The sequence below is a fragment of the Acipenser ruthenus genome, chromosome 50 (genome assembly GCF_902713425.1).
Source record: "Acipenser ruthenus chromosome 50, fAciRut3.2 maternal haplotype, whole genome shotgun sequence".
In the NCBI taxonomy this organism is placed as follows: Eukaryota; Metazoa; Chordata; class Actinopteri; order Acipenseriformes; family Acipenseridae; genus Acipenser; species Acipenser ruthenus.
Window position 1 is genome coordinate 8,698,766 of NC_081238.1, and position 13,995 is coordinate 8,712,760.

The 13,995-nt window shown below is 41.9% G+C and overlaps 1 protein-coding gene across 1 annotated transcript; it reads right to left on the minus strand.

Moving 5' to 3' along the window:
• Window positions 1–1,548: 1,548 nt before the first annotated feature.
• On the minus strand, window positions 1,549–5,604 carry LOC131722004 (E-selectin-like). The gene is made up of 6 exons (XM_059015511.1): window positions 5,560–5,604; window positions 5,426–5,467; window positions 4,587–4,628; window positions 4,082–4,123; window positions 3,949–3,990; window positions 1,549–3,252 (listed from the first exon to the last, which is right to left on the minus strand). Exon 6 carries the CDS (start codon window positions 3,209–3,211, stop codon window positions 2,870–2,872), a length of 342 nt encoding a protein of 113 aa, XP_058871494.1. The 5' UTR covers window positions 3,212–3,252; window positions 3,949–3,990; window positions 4,082–4,123; window positions 4,587–4,628; window positions 5,426–5,467; window positions 5,560–5,604; the 3' UTR covers window positions 1,549–2,869.
• Window positions 5,605–13,995: the final 8,391 nt, after the last annotated feature.

Here is a 13,995-nt window from a genome sequence, read left to right on the forward strand (position 1 = left end):
CAAAAAGACTGATGATTCAAACAGTAAACCTTTATTAATCTTATAATCCCAAGAAATCCACACAGAAATACAGACTATAAACAGTGAGCTATGACTCACTCTATTACATGTTTCCTGTTTAGTTAAAACTGCAGCATCATATTCAAATATAACTACAGTGTGCCTGTTTACTACATTCAATAGAACAGCATGAGGTGCAATCTGCTTCATCAGAAACCAGGCCTTGTTGGCTGTCCAGTTTGTTTGCATTCCCTAGAGGCAGGTCGTTTCAGCTGCAGGCAGGCAGGCACACAAGCTTCCTCCCTCCTTGAAGCTTTCTGGCCCTCTTTGTGTCACTCTGATGTCACTAAACAGGCCTAACCCTAACCAGGCTCACTCCTGCCACTACCTGCAGCAGCAGAGGGTATGACTGTCCGCTCTGCTGCAGCTCAGGGAAGCAACACAAAAGTGCAAACAAGGAAAATAAAAGGTTTCTTTCTCTTTTGTTTTCCAAGTGGAGTTTTTGTATACTGGTGCTGATGACCTCATACAGGGCCAACTACAGACACACGCTCTTAAATATATAAAAACTTCTAACTATGTAAAAACTAACACAATATTGTAAAACTATTGTTATATTTAAAGACAAGAAAGTGCTTAAAAGAAACAGTAATGAGAATGGCAAGTTAACCCGTCCCCCCTCTGTGCTTCTCCCCTCTATCCTATACTAAAGCACTGCTAACCAAGGTGGTCCGATTCATTTTTTGAAAGCTTACTGACCCCACAATATTATCACTGGACCCCTTTTTGTTTGCTTGTGTTTTATACTTCAGTTGGGAACATCTAAATATTTCAAAGGCAGCGTTCTTGATGATAATAACTAAAACCAAGCTGCTGCTGCGTCCTCAATCAGACCAAGTGAGCCACAGCAAAGGTACCAGGATGCAGCAGTTTATCTACGCGCTGCATTTTAAACAGCTGAGGATCCTGAACTAAAAAAAACAAGTGAAGCAGCTTCTGAAAAGACTTCTCAAGGCTGATTGTGAGGAAGTGAGGTGGGGAAGCATATTAGCGTTGCGCAGCGCACTGAAGCCCTGAAGCATTGTACACTGAAGTATGAGCAACACTTGTATGCTTCCCCACCTCGCTTCATCACAATCAGCCTTGAGGAGTCTTTTCAGAAGCCGCAATTGCTGGAATAGTTAGTAAGCACAGGAGATCATGCTCGGAGCAGAAACAATAGAGAATCATAGAGCCATAGAGCTATCTTTTTAAGGCAGTAGTGAGGATTTGCTAGCTGCCTGGAAAGGAGGCTGTGTGGTCCAGTGGTTAAAAAAAGGGCTTGTAACCAGAAGGTCCCCAGTTCAAATCCCACCTCAGCCAGTGACTCATTGTGTGACCCTGAGCAAGTCACTTAACCTCCTTGTGCTCCGTCTTTCGGGTGAGATGTAATTGTAAGTGACTCTGCAGCTGATGCATAGTTCACACACCCTAGTCTCTGTAAGTCGCCTTGGATAAAGGCGTCTGCTAAATAAACAAATAATAATAAAAAATGGGCTTATTTAGTAGAGGTTTATTCAACTAATAATTATATATATTAAAAAAATAAAACAGCTACCGACTTTTAAATAGACTGAATAACCTAAACTATCACCTAGATACCTATCACCTAAAAAGAAACCTGGATAGATAAATGAATAGATAGATAAATTAATGCACCTCAATATTGTGTCCCATCTCTTATTCGTACTGATAAAGCAAGGAAGATGTTACTTGGATCATGGTAGCGTTATAGCTAGCTATCTGCTCCTGTTTTATTTATTATATGTATATATATTTTTTTTCATAGTCATAATTTTGATAAAGTAATAATTCTCTCTCTATTATGTGTTCATTTTTCGCGTGGGTGAAACCAGGATTAACATTATAACAAGACTGGAGCCTCTATTCTCCATACAGATTAAATTAGCATTTTATAGACACTGAATAAACTTCATATCCTGTAGGTCACTGTCTGTTATATTATAACATTGTTATGTTTTATCAGTTATTTAATTTTACTTTTTTTCTATAAAATAAACTTTTAAATTGTATGCACGTTGTGATTAGTGAAAGTATTTATACTCAATATGATTTGCATTGTGTTCCTCACGTGTATCTTCCCCGGGCGCTGTCGTACAGAATTCTGCACTGCTTTGAGATATGCGCATGCGTGAGTGTCTCGCTGAAGTTTGTCCGTGTGGTTACTTAAGCTGTTCATTTATTCATCGGCGTGTTCACTCAGGGTCGGTCATATAAACTGCAGCGTAAGGGATCAGAAAAATGCTACTGCATGGAAAAAACTAGTAGCAAATTAAGAGTTTTGGTAGCAAAATGCTTTCAAATGTACGTTAATGTCGAGCCTTGTACAGAACACACACACACAATAGGATATTAAACAAGTACAGAATGGAATATCACAGTGATGTATATCATTAAAGATTGCTACAGAGGATTCTCTTTGATAGGAATGTGTAGTATTTTGTTGCACTACTCTATAGTAAAGCTCTGGGTTCTGTGGAGACAGTGGTTCTCAGACTGGGGGTTGGGACCCCCTGGAGGTCACAGAAAGGTTTTTAATGACCACATCTCAAGCAGACCTTCCATCCACGATGACTGCAGTGCATTGGAGCAGCTCTTTATAGAGAGCAGACATGGCATTGCAAACTCTGTCAGATACGAGATTTCTTTCTGCTTTATTATTCACACATTCCATGTTCACACAATTTAGATTGAGATATTTCTATCATTTTCTTAGTAAATGTTTTTTTTCAGACTAAAGTGCCTTTAAAAGGGGTCCCAGCTGGAGATAGTTTGAGAGCCACTGCTGTAAAAGCTTTTCAGGATGTTTTTAATCTTTGAAACAGATAAAGGGGAGCTGTTCATAGCAGCACAGATCATTCCACTCAGCCCCCCCATCCTCCCGCAGCACCATCTCCCCACAGTGCTCATAGTAAGGATTGTTGGGCTCCCCGGGGGCCCAGTTAGTGTAGTTTAGACGGGCCTTCTTATCCTTACCAGCAACCCAGTACCAGTTATCATACACAACAGTTCTGTGCAGGCCGATCCAGAATCGCGATGCAGTGCTGTTCCTGACGAGCTCCGACACTCTGTTCTGTGCAGCCAGGCTTGTGAGGCTCACTAGGTCAGTGTAGCGATCCCTGCAGTACTGCCAAGCCTCCGGCCAGACCATACTGTGAGAGATCAGGTGGAGCTCCTCAGGGACTGGAGTGCCTGGTGATGATGATAATGATAACGATAATAATAATAATAATAATAATAATAATGTAATTGAATTTAATAGGCTTTTAGATGTGTGACTCTCGTGCTATTCATGTGCCAATCATGAGTGTTGGTTTAATGTTTGCAGTAATATTTAAATTGTGCTTCTACAGCTGCCATCAGCCTGCACTGTGGTTCAGATTATCCGTGAGTCAGACTGCACTTGCATCTCACATGCAACAATGTAACCTGTACACACTGCAGCACAGCCTACTGATGAGAAAATCATATGAGTGCAGGGTGACTGTCAGATTTTGTTTAAAAAGACATATTCTTTGTACTGTACAATATAATGTAACTATGGATTAGGATGCCAAGCCGAAAGACAACCTTGTGCTATCCTAGTGTTGTTGCTGAATAGTTGCACACACTCTCCCACAGCTTATAAAGCTCTAGTGCAGGGGTGTCCAATCACGGTGCTGGAGGGCCATTCCAATCCAGCTTTAACAGGTGGAATGAGATCAGTAAACTACTTCAGGAACTGGATGGAGGTTTAATTGGTTTAATTAAACAATTTAGAACAGGGTTGGAACAAAGACCAGGAGTGGAAGGGACCACTTTTGCCCTCTCTGGTCTAGTGGATCACATGACACGTGAGGTGAGCTGTCAGTCACACTGAACAGACTGCCATCTTCAAACTGCACTTACCTTGAGAGACAGGAGTGGAAGGGGGGCTCGAGGATTCTGCTTCTGTAACAAGAAAGAGAGAAAAAAGAAAGTTGATAACAAAGCCAGATTCCTGCAGTGGTTCTGAATCCACTGAAGTGATTACACTGCATACCTTGAGAGACCGGAGTGGAAGGGGGGCTTGTGGGGTCTGAATCTGTAAAGAAAACACACAACAACAAGATTTAGTGTTTCCTGTTTCAAGTGTATTGTTCAAATGCATTTCATTGAAACTGTGTCTATGCTGCTGTCTCCATCAGGACAATAAATAAATAATAATAAATTCAAACAATAAGTCATTTATTACAAAGCCACATTCAAACTGAACGAGTGCACTCCATACCTTTAGAGGCTGGTGTTGAGAGAAGGCTTGAGAGGTTTGGATTTGCAGGAGTAAAAAATACATAATTTGCCTTTTTACATTATTGTTTAAATATATTTGAGTGACGTTGTGTGTGTCTGGGTGTGTGTGCGTGTGTGTGTGGTGCTGTCCTCAGCAGGGCAATGGTGAACTCCCTGTTAAATTAGTGAGGTTGATAAGAACACTGAGATTCATTTATAACTCATGGTGTGGGCTGTCAATCACACTGAACAAACTGCCATCTTCAAACTGCACTTACCTTGAGAGACTGGAGTGGAAGAGGGGCTTGTGGGGTGTGAATCTGTAAAGAAAACACACGACGACATGTTTTAGTGTTTCCTGTTTCAAGTGTATTGTTCAAATGCATTTCAATGAATCTGTGTCTATGCTGCTGTCTCCACCAGGACAATAAATAAATACTAATACAATCAAACAATAAGTAATTTATTACAAAGCCACATTCAAACTGAACTAGTGCAGTCCATACCTTTAGAGGCTGTTGATGAGAGAAGGCTTGAGAGGTTTTGATTTGCAGGAGTAAAAATACATCATTTGCATTTCTACATTATTGTTTAAATATATATGAGCGACACCCTGTGTGTGTATGTGTGTGTGCGTGTGCGTGTGTGTGTGTGTGTATGTGTCAGTGTATGTGTGTGTGTGTGTGTCAGTGTGTCTCTGTGTGTGTGTCAGTGTGTGTGTGCGTTTGTATGTGTGTGCGAGTATTTGTGTGTGTGTCAGTGTGTATTTGTGTGTGTGTCTGTGTCAGTGTGTGTGTCAGTGTGTATTTGTGTGTGTGTCTGTGTCAGTGTGTGTGTGTGTTTGTCAGTGTGTATGTGTGTGTCTGTGTGTGTGTGAGTGTCAGTGTGTGTGTCAGTGTGTGTGTGTGTGGTGCTGTCCTCACCAGGGCAATAAATAAATGCTAATAAATTCAAACAATAAGTCATTTATTACAAAGCCACATTCAAATTGAACTGATACAATGGTGAACTCACTGTTGAATTAGTGAGGTTGATAACAACACTGAGATTCATTTATAACTCATGGTGTGGGCTGTCAATCACACTGAACAAACTGCCATCTTCAAACTGCACATACCTTGAGAGACCGGAGTGGAAGGGGGCCTCGAGGATTCTGCTTCTGTAAATAGAAAAAAGAGAAAAAAGAAAGTTTATAACAAAGCCAGATTCATGCAGTGGTTCTGAATCCACTGAAGTGATTACACTGCATACCTTGAGAGACCGGAGTGGAAGGGGGGCTTGTGGGGTCTGAATCTGTAAAGAAAACACACAACAACAAGATTTAGTGTTTCCTGTTTCAAGTGTATTGTTCAAATGCATTTCAATGAAACTGTGTCTATGCTGCTGTCTCCACTGGGGCAATGCTGACAATGACATGGTTTATTTTTTTCAAATTAATATAATAAATAGACAGTAAGAATGTATATCACAGCACACGTCTCTCCTGGGTATAACAATGAGGGGTAGCTGCTCCCTCTCACACTCTTAATGACCGGGCTGGAATCTGGTTCTTCAGATCTCTAGGCTACACCCTGCCCTGCTCTGGAGGTCAGACAGCTACTGTAGGATCAGATGGACTGAGCCTCTGAGTCCCTGCTCACAGACTGGGGTGCAAACACTGAGCTGAATAATTAAATAAACCCCATGTCAAACAATAAGACCCACGTAGTCTGTAATGTGCAGCACAGAACGTGAGTTAAGTGCAGGGCTCAGGTGAGGTGCTGGTACCTAGAACACAAGAAGCAGACGTGTAGAGGTAGACTTTCAAAGATGAACTCTTGTGTTTAGATGTTTAGATGAGTGTTTAATGTTGGGGCAGTTTTTAACAGATTTAAACATGTTTCCGTCAGGCACCATTTGAATGCTTGCATGCGAGTTTAGACCTCATTACCTTTCTTTTGTGTGGATTTCAATGCACTGACACGTCTACAGTGAGTGGTTTAGATCAGGGCTTCTCAAACTCGGTCCTGTGTCTGCTGGTTTTCATTCCAACAGAGCTCTCAATTACTTAACTAGACCATTAATTGAACTGATAATTTGCTTAATTAGACATTTTTACTTGTTTTCAGCTCTTAAACAGTTGCAGTTCAAGTTACTTGTCAAATGTTATAGCTAACTTGAAATATGCAACTGTTTAAGATTTGAAAACAAGTTAAAAGGTCTAATTAAGTAAATTATCAGTTCAATTAAGGGTCTAGTTAAGTAACTGAGAGCTCAGTTGGAATGAAAACCAGCAGACACAGGGGGGTCTAGTGGTTCACATGACACATGAGATTGCCATTCTACTGTGGTTTGTGAATCCACTGAAGTGATTACACTGCATACCTTGAGAGACCGGAGTGGAAGGGGGGCTTGTGGGGTCTGAATCTGTAAAGAAAACACACAACAACAAGATTTAGTGTTTCCTGTTTCAAGTGTATTGTTCAAATGCATTTCAATGAAACTGTGTCTATGCTGCTGTCTCCACCAGGGCAATGCTGACAATGACATGGTTTATTGTTTTCAAATTAATATAATAAATAGACAGTAAGAATGTTTATCACAGCACACGTCTCTCCTGGGTATAACAATGAGGGGGAGCTGCTCCCTCTCACACTCTTAATGACCGGGCTGGATTCTGGTTCTTCAGATCTCTAGGCTACACCCTGTCCTGCTCTGGAGGTCAGACAGCTACTGTAGGATCAGATGGACTGAGCCTCTGAGTCCCTGCTCACAGACTGGGGTGCAAACACTGAGCTGAACAAGAGCACAGACTGAACAGGGAGCCTTCAGTCACAGCAGAACCAGGGGTACTGATAGCTGCAATCCACATCACCCCATTACCTCTGGAAGGATATTGACCATCCCATCAGCCTGAGCAGGGAGCCTGTGATTGATTCTCAAAGTGGAAACTGCTAGAATTGTCACCACTAGGATTTATTGAAGAGATCTAATCAGGCTTCTCTCTTTGAACCTGAATGTTTACACTGAATTAAATGAGAACACAGTCTGAACAGGGTCCTCACCCTCACAGCAGAAGAAGGGCAACTGAAAGTGGCAGCTATAGTCAAACCATCCACCAGTGTTACTCATCAACACACAGTTCTCATCCCCTCCCCAATTGTTTGGCTCCCAATAGTTCCAGTTGTGAAATGTGTAGTTATCCCCCTGGTGTGACCACTTCCAGGGCTCATTGAACAGGCCTATCCAGAAGGGCTTGCCCTGCGCTTTCTTTACTATTTCTTCATTTTCACTGGCGTTCTTTATACTGACGAGGTCGGTGTGGTGTTCTCTACAGTACTGCTGAGCTTCAGTCCAGGTTTTCAGTTCTTCAATCAGGGTGTATCTCTCAGTGATGGTGCTGGTCTCTGTAAACACAAACAGCAGATCAAAATCAATGTCATCTGTGGAAGTGCGCTGGCTCTCCTGTTGTATAGTGATTGAACCCGAGTCACACTCGGCTCAGCTATAAAGGTCATGAAAAGCAGCATCTCTAGCAGTGCATGGGAGTCTCTTTAGTTTATGTCTGAAAAGTATTTAATAGCAAAGTGGGGGATGGGGGAGTTCATTTAATGATTTAGGAATAATGACCGTTCTTTTTCAATTTATTCATATTTTCCTCACAGTCGATGTACAATCAATATGAAGCAAACAGTATCATTATGACACCCCCCCCCCCCCCCCGCCTCCCGTACTGTACTTTCCGGTACTGGCTGCTATTTGTCTGTTTTGAAGTCAGCCTGTTCCAATGACAGTTTCAACATTCTAAACTCTGAGGGCGTCGACTGCATGATAATGAGCACTCTACCAGGAACCTGATTGGTTGAGGCAGAGTTCAGGTGGCTGTGGTATTAATTATTTATATTATTATACATGGTGAACAATAATTTCCTATAATCGTTGTTATTGTACAGTCTTATTGTACACGGTGGTGGTGTGAGACCCGTATGTCATAAGATTGCCTGTGTATGATAAGCGGGATGATAAAACTGCTAACCTAAATCTCTAAAAACAAACTCTACCACCAGTGTATGATCACAACAACACTGTTTAGAAGAGAAAGAAAAGTTACATTTGACACGAGCAACGAGACTGGCTCATCACTGTGGAGGCTGTACCTCATGAAACATGGCATTTATGTAGCCTAGTGTTGGTTAGGGAATCACCTGCCAACCGAGCACCTGCTGTGCTATCAGCTGTGTATGAAAGTCTGTTCTTTGCTCACGGTGACTGAAACTAACTTGTAACAGGGAGATGCAACTTTTATATATTGCAGAATACCTGTCAGACCTAATTTGCATAACAAACGAATCAGTCATGTGAGGTTCAGCCCACTACACACAATACAGCAAAGCTACAACCCTCTTTATCACCTTTTATTCTAATACAAATAGTTATTTAACTGTTAAACATATTCCTTCTACATGTCTAATAAGGGCTACATATTTAAGATTTTGCTGTCTGGAATATAAACAATCTAAACAAAACAATAAGAACATTTCTTTGAAGAATTCACATTTTCTTAAGTTTCTTATGAAGGAAAAACAATCATAAAAAACTGTTATGAATAACACATCTTCTTAACATTTTTTCTTAATAATAAACTTAGAAACATACTGTATTTGAGAAGATGTTTCTTCTTTTGAACATTTCAAGATTATGGCCCCTGTGCAGTATCCAGGGGACCTGGCTTCAACCCCCAGTCCAGTCAGCTGTTTCATTAACAAAGGAATTGAATCTCAACTCACCGCTGTAGCACATGAAATAGTTTCCCTGACTGCAGAGTGAATCCTCCCACTCTCCCTCCGCATTGACTGAAGCACAGAAGAGGTATCGTCCCCAGTTGAAGTAGATGACATCACCTCCACTGGACCACTGCCAGTTCTCTTTATCACGATGCAGCCCAATCCAATACCAGTTACTATATGAAGGTATAAGACCTATAAGCTCATTAACCCTGGCCTGGTCTTGAATGGTGGGCAGGTCTCTACCTTGGTTTCTGCAGTAGCTCTGAGCTTCCTGCCATGTCTTCCCAGTTCCTTCATAGAAACACTGACCAGAGGAGCCGCCTGGGGAGAGGGGACAGCACAATAAAGATGAGTGAAAACGTGTTCTTCAGAGAAAAGATTTCCACTGGAAATGGAACCAACAGTCACAGATTACTGGTCCTGTAAGAATGTGGGACACTAGTAGAACTGTATGGTGATAATAAATATACTAACATGCTTGTGGTTTGTACTGTAACATGAGTATCATTCTGGCATGAGTGACGAAGGTCATGGAAACACCAGGTAGACAAAGAAATCGATGTGAGAAAAACTCAGTTCACTGTCAATCAATGCTAATGTTATTTTAGAAGGTGTAAAGGTACATGTCTTGTTATTATACGATATTGCACAGCACAGCACAATACCTTAAAGCCTAAGGAAATATAACTGGGGTTTTTATTGCCCTTTTAACCCCATTTAGACCCTCTGTGATTGATTCTCAAAGTGGAAACTGGTAGATTTGTCACAACCAGGACCGACTGAAGAGATCTAATCATGCTTCCCTCTTTCAACCTGCAGGTTTACACTGAATTAAATGAGAACACAGTCTGAACAGGGTCCTCACCCTCACAGCAGAAGAAGGAGTTCTGATAATTGCAGCCAGTGTCAGTCCATTCACCAGTCTTACTCATCATCACACAGTTCTCATCCCCTCCCCTATTGTTTGGTTCCCCATAGTTCCAGTTGTGAAATGTGTAGTTATCCCCCTGGTGTGACCACTTCCAGGGCTCATTGAACAGGCCTATCCAGAAGGGCTTGCCCTGCGCTTTCTTCACTAGGTCTTCATTTTCACTGGCGTTCTTTATACTGACAAGGTCGGTGTGGTGTTCTCTACAGTACTGCTGAGCTTCAGTCCAGGTTTTCAGTTCTTCAATCAGGGTGTATCTCTCAGTTATGTTGCTGGTCTCTGTAAACACAAACAAACAGAAGCTGAGAGGCTGGGAGCTGTGGAGGTGAGCTGGCACTGAACCCAAAACAAACTTGTGTGTTTTCATCAATCCTACAACTTATCACAAACTGCATCCTGTCTACAGTCAAGTACATCTGTGTGTTATTTAAAAACATGGGGCAAAATTCTCAGAAACCTGTTATGCCAGAAGTATATTTTTTAGTTGGCTAATTTACTCCTGTTTCGATGTTCAATGAGAATCAGTAATATGAGAATCAATCATTTGGAGGCTGTGTGGTCCAGTGGTTAAAAAAAGGGCTTGTAACCAGGAGGTCCCCAATTCAAATCCCACCTCAGCCACTGACTCATTGTGTGACCCTGAGCAAGTCACTCCTTGTGCTCCGTCTTTCCGGTGAGACGTAGTTGTAAGTGACTCTGCAGCTGATGCATAGTTCACACAACCTAGTCTCTGTAAGTCGCCTTGGATAAAGGCGTCTGCTAAATAAATAAATAAATAAATAGATAATAGAGGGTCTAAATGGGGTTAAAAGGGTAAACCAATAGGAGCTCCCGAGTGGTGCATTCGGTGAAGGCACTCCGTGTGGAGTGGAGGATGTGCCCTACAGCCTGGAGTTTCTAAGCTAAGAGATTAGAAGAGAATCTCTTACAGTGAAATCTCTAGAAGTTGCTTTGACTCAAATGTTATTAGTTAGTTCATTGATGAATTGTTGTCTAAATGCCTTGTCGTAACGTTGTTTAATGGAATATTGGCTGTGCAATTGTTTGAATGTGTTGCCTGCTTCGTTGTTTACGTTGACATTAGACAGCTAACATGATTCGGAGCTGTCGCCAAAGGCCAGCCCTAAACCGGACAACATCACTGCACTTGTTTTCACAGAGGATTGTGTTTGCACCACGAGCGTAATTGAGGGTGGATCTTTGTAAATGCAGATTTATTTGATGTTTAATTTTTCCCTCAAATTGATGGTGAGAAAGTTTTAAATTCGAGGTATATGGTATATGGGGGGGGTGTGTGTGTGTGTGTGTGTGTGTGTGTGTGTGTGTGTGTGTGTGTGTGTGTGTGTGTGTGTGTGTGTGTGTGTGTGTGTGTGTGTGTGTGTGTGTGTGTGTGTGTGTGTGTGTGTGTGTGTGTGTGTGTGTGTGTGTGTGTGTGTGTGTGTGTGTGTGTGTGTGTGTGTGTGTGTGTGTGTGTGTGTGTGTGTGTGTGTGTGTGTGTATATATATATATATATCACAGTTTGGCGTCGTGGTTAGGGCTCTGGACTCTTAACCAGAAGGTTGTGGGTTCAATCCCAGGTACGGGACCGCTAACCAAGATCATGCAACAGTCTCTTGACACAGGGGTTGTACCGACAGACTGGAAAATAGCAAACATAATACCGATCCACAAAAAGGGAGACAAAACCGAACCAGGTAACTACAGACCAATAAGCCTGACTTCTATTATATGTAAACTTATGGAAACTATAATAAAATCCAAAATGGAAAATTACCTATATGGTAACAATATCCTGGGAGACAGCCAGCATGGTTTTAGGAAAGGGAGATCATGTCTAACTAACCTACTTGACTTTTTTGAGGATGCAACATTGAAAATGGATAACTGCAAAGCATACGACATGGTTTATTTAGATTTCCAGAAAGCTTTTGACAAAGTCCCGCATAAAAGATTAATTCTCAAACTGAACGCAGTAGGGATTCAAGGAAATGCATGCACATGGATTAGGGAGTGGTTAACAGGTAGAAAACAAAAAGTACTGATTAGAGGAGAAACCTCGAAATGGAGTGAGGTAACCAGTGGTGTACCACAGGGATCAGTATTAGGTCCTCTGCTATTCCTAATCTACATTAATGATTTAGACTCTGATATAGTAAGCAAACTCGTTAAATTTGCAGACGACACAAAAATAGGAGGAGTGGCCCACACTGTTGAAGCAGCAAAGGTCATTCAAAATGATCTCGACAGCATTCAGAATTGGGCAGACACATGGCAAATGAAATTTAATAGAGAAAAGTGTAAAGTATTGCATGCGGGCAATAAAAATGTGCATTATAAATATCATATGGGAGATAGTGAAATTGAAGAAGGGAACTATGAAAAAGACCTAGGAGTTTATGTTGACTCAGAAATGTCTTCATCTAGACAATGTGGGGAAGCTATAAAAAAGGCTAACAAGATGCTTGGATATATTGTGAGAAGTGTTGAATTTAAATCAAGGGAAGTAATGTTAAAACTCTACAATGCATTAGTAAGACCTCACCTAGAATATTGTGTTCAGTTCTGGTCACCTCGTTACAAAAAGGATATTGCTGCTCTAGAAAGAGTGCAAAGAAGAGCAACCAGAATTATCCCGGGTTTAAAAGGCATGTCGTATGCAGACAGGCTAAAAGAATTGAATCTATTCAGTCTTGAACAAAGAAGACTACGCGGCGATCTGATTCAAACATTCAAAATCCTAAAAGGTATTGACAATGTCAACCCGGGGGACTTCTTTGACTTGAAAAAAGAAAAAAGGACCAGGGGTCATAAATGGAGATTAGATAAAGGGGCATTCAGAACAGAAAATAGGAGGCATTTTTGATGTTGAAATCCAAAAGGACATGGTCCAGAAGAAAAACCCTAACTTCCTCCCTTACTTCCGATGTAACAAGATTGGAGAGGAGAGTGGGTGAACTTGAACTAAGCACTGCAGCCGAGGATTTACAGAACAGAGAGGAACAGATCGAAGATCTCCAGCAACAGATGGAGCATCAAATAAACCACTAAGCACGCTGCTGCAACAAGAGGAGGACATTCCCAGGCTCCACGCAGAGCTAGAACATGGAGAGGAGGAGCTCAGGAAAGTAAAAGCAGAGATTTGCAGGCTCTGAAAGGGTCATCGGAACCTGATTCCAACTCAAATACTTTTACTTAGAGTTAAAACATCCTCTCCAATTGTGAACAATACTGAGGCAGAGAGCCTGAAGGACTTGGTAAAAACTCTACAGGGAAGTAGCACAGCTCCAGGATAGACCAACGTCTGCAAGAAGCTGTTCTAAGCACTGCTCAGAGCATGACCTCACTTCCTGAATACACTGCACAACCCAGAAGGCAAGTCCCTGGTGAGCCCAGAGCCCAGTCTACAACTCTGCAATGTGCAATGGTGAAGCACGCCAACCTGAACTGAGAACTAATGGTTTACACCACAAGTTAGCGTCAACTATCAGCAGCTAAAAAGAGCATCACCACTGAGGAACACACCAGTCATATCAGGGACATTATCAACGACTGGGGATTGACAAGTGATCTGCATAATAAGGCCAGACTGCTCTCTCTCACATTTGTAGACACAGTACAGGAGTGGACCAGGAAAAATGTTGAGAAACTGTGCGCTGCCTTAACAGGGAAATGCTCCAAGTATGGTGATCCCTGCACAGCCCTGCACACAGCCTGTCTCAGACAATGTAAGAAGGATGAGGACCCGAGAGACTTCTACAAGGAACTGAAACTCCTTTACTATGCAGGTGAAGCACATCCAGGGGACAATGTAGACAAGAGCTTCAAGCTGCTGTTCATACGTAACCTGTCTGCAGAGGTCAGAGCTGCCATGAGCGCAGTGGTAAATGCAGACAACTCAATGCCCACCATCCTGGAAGCTAAAGGAGAGTATGGTGAAATATACAGATACCCGGCCCAATACCAGCAGCACTCGGGTACTAGGAGATGAAGCA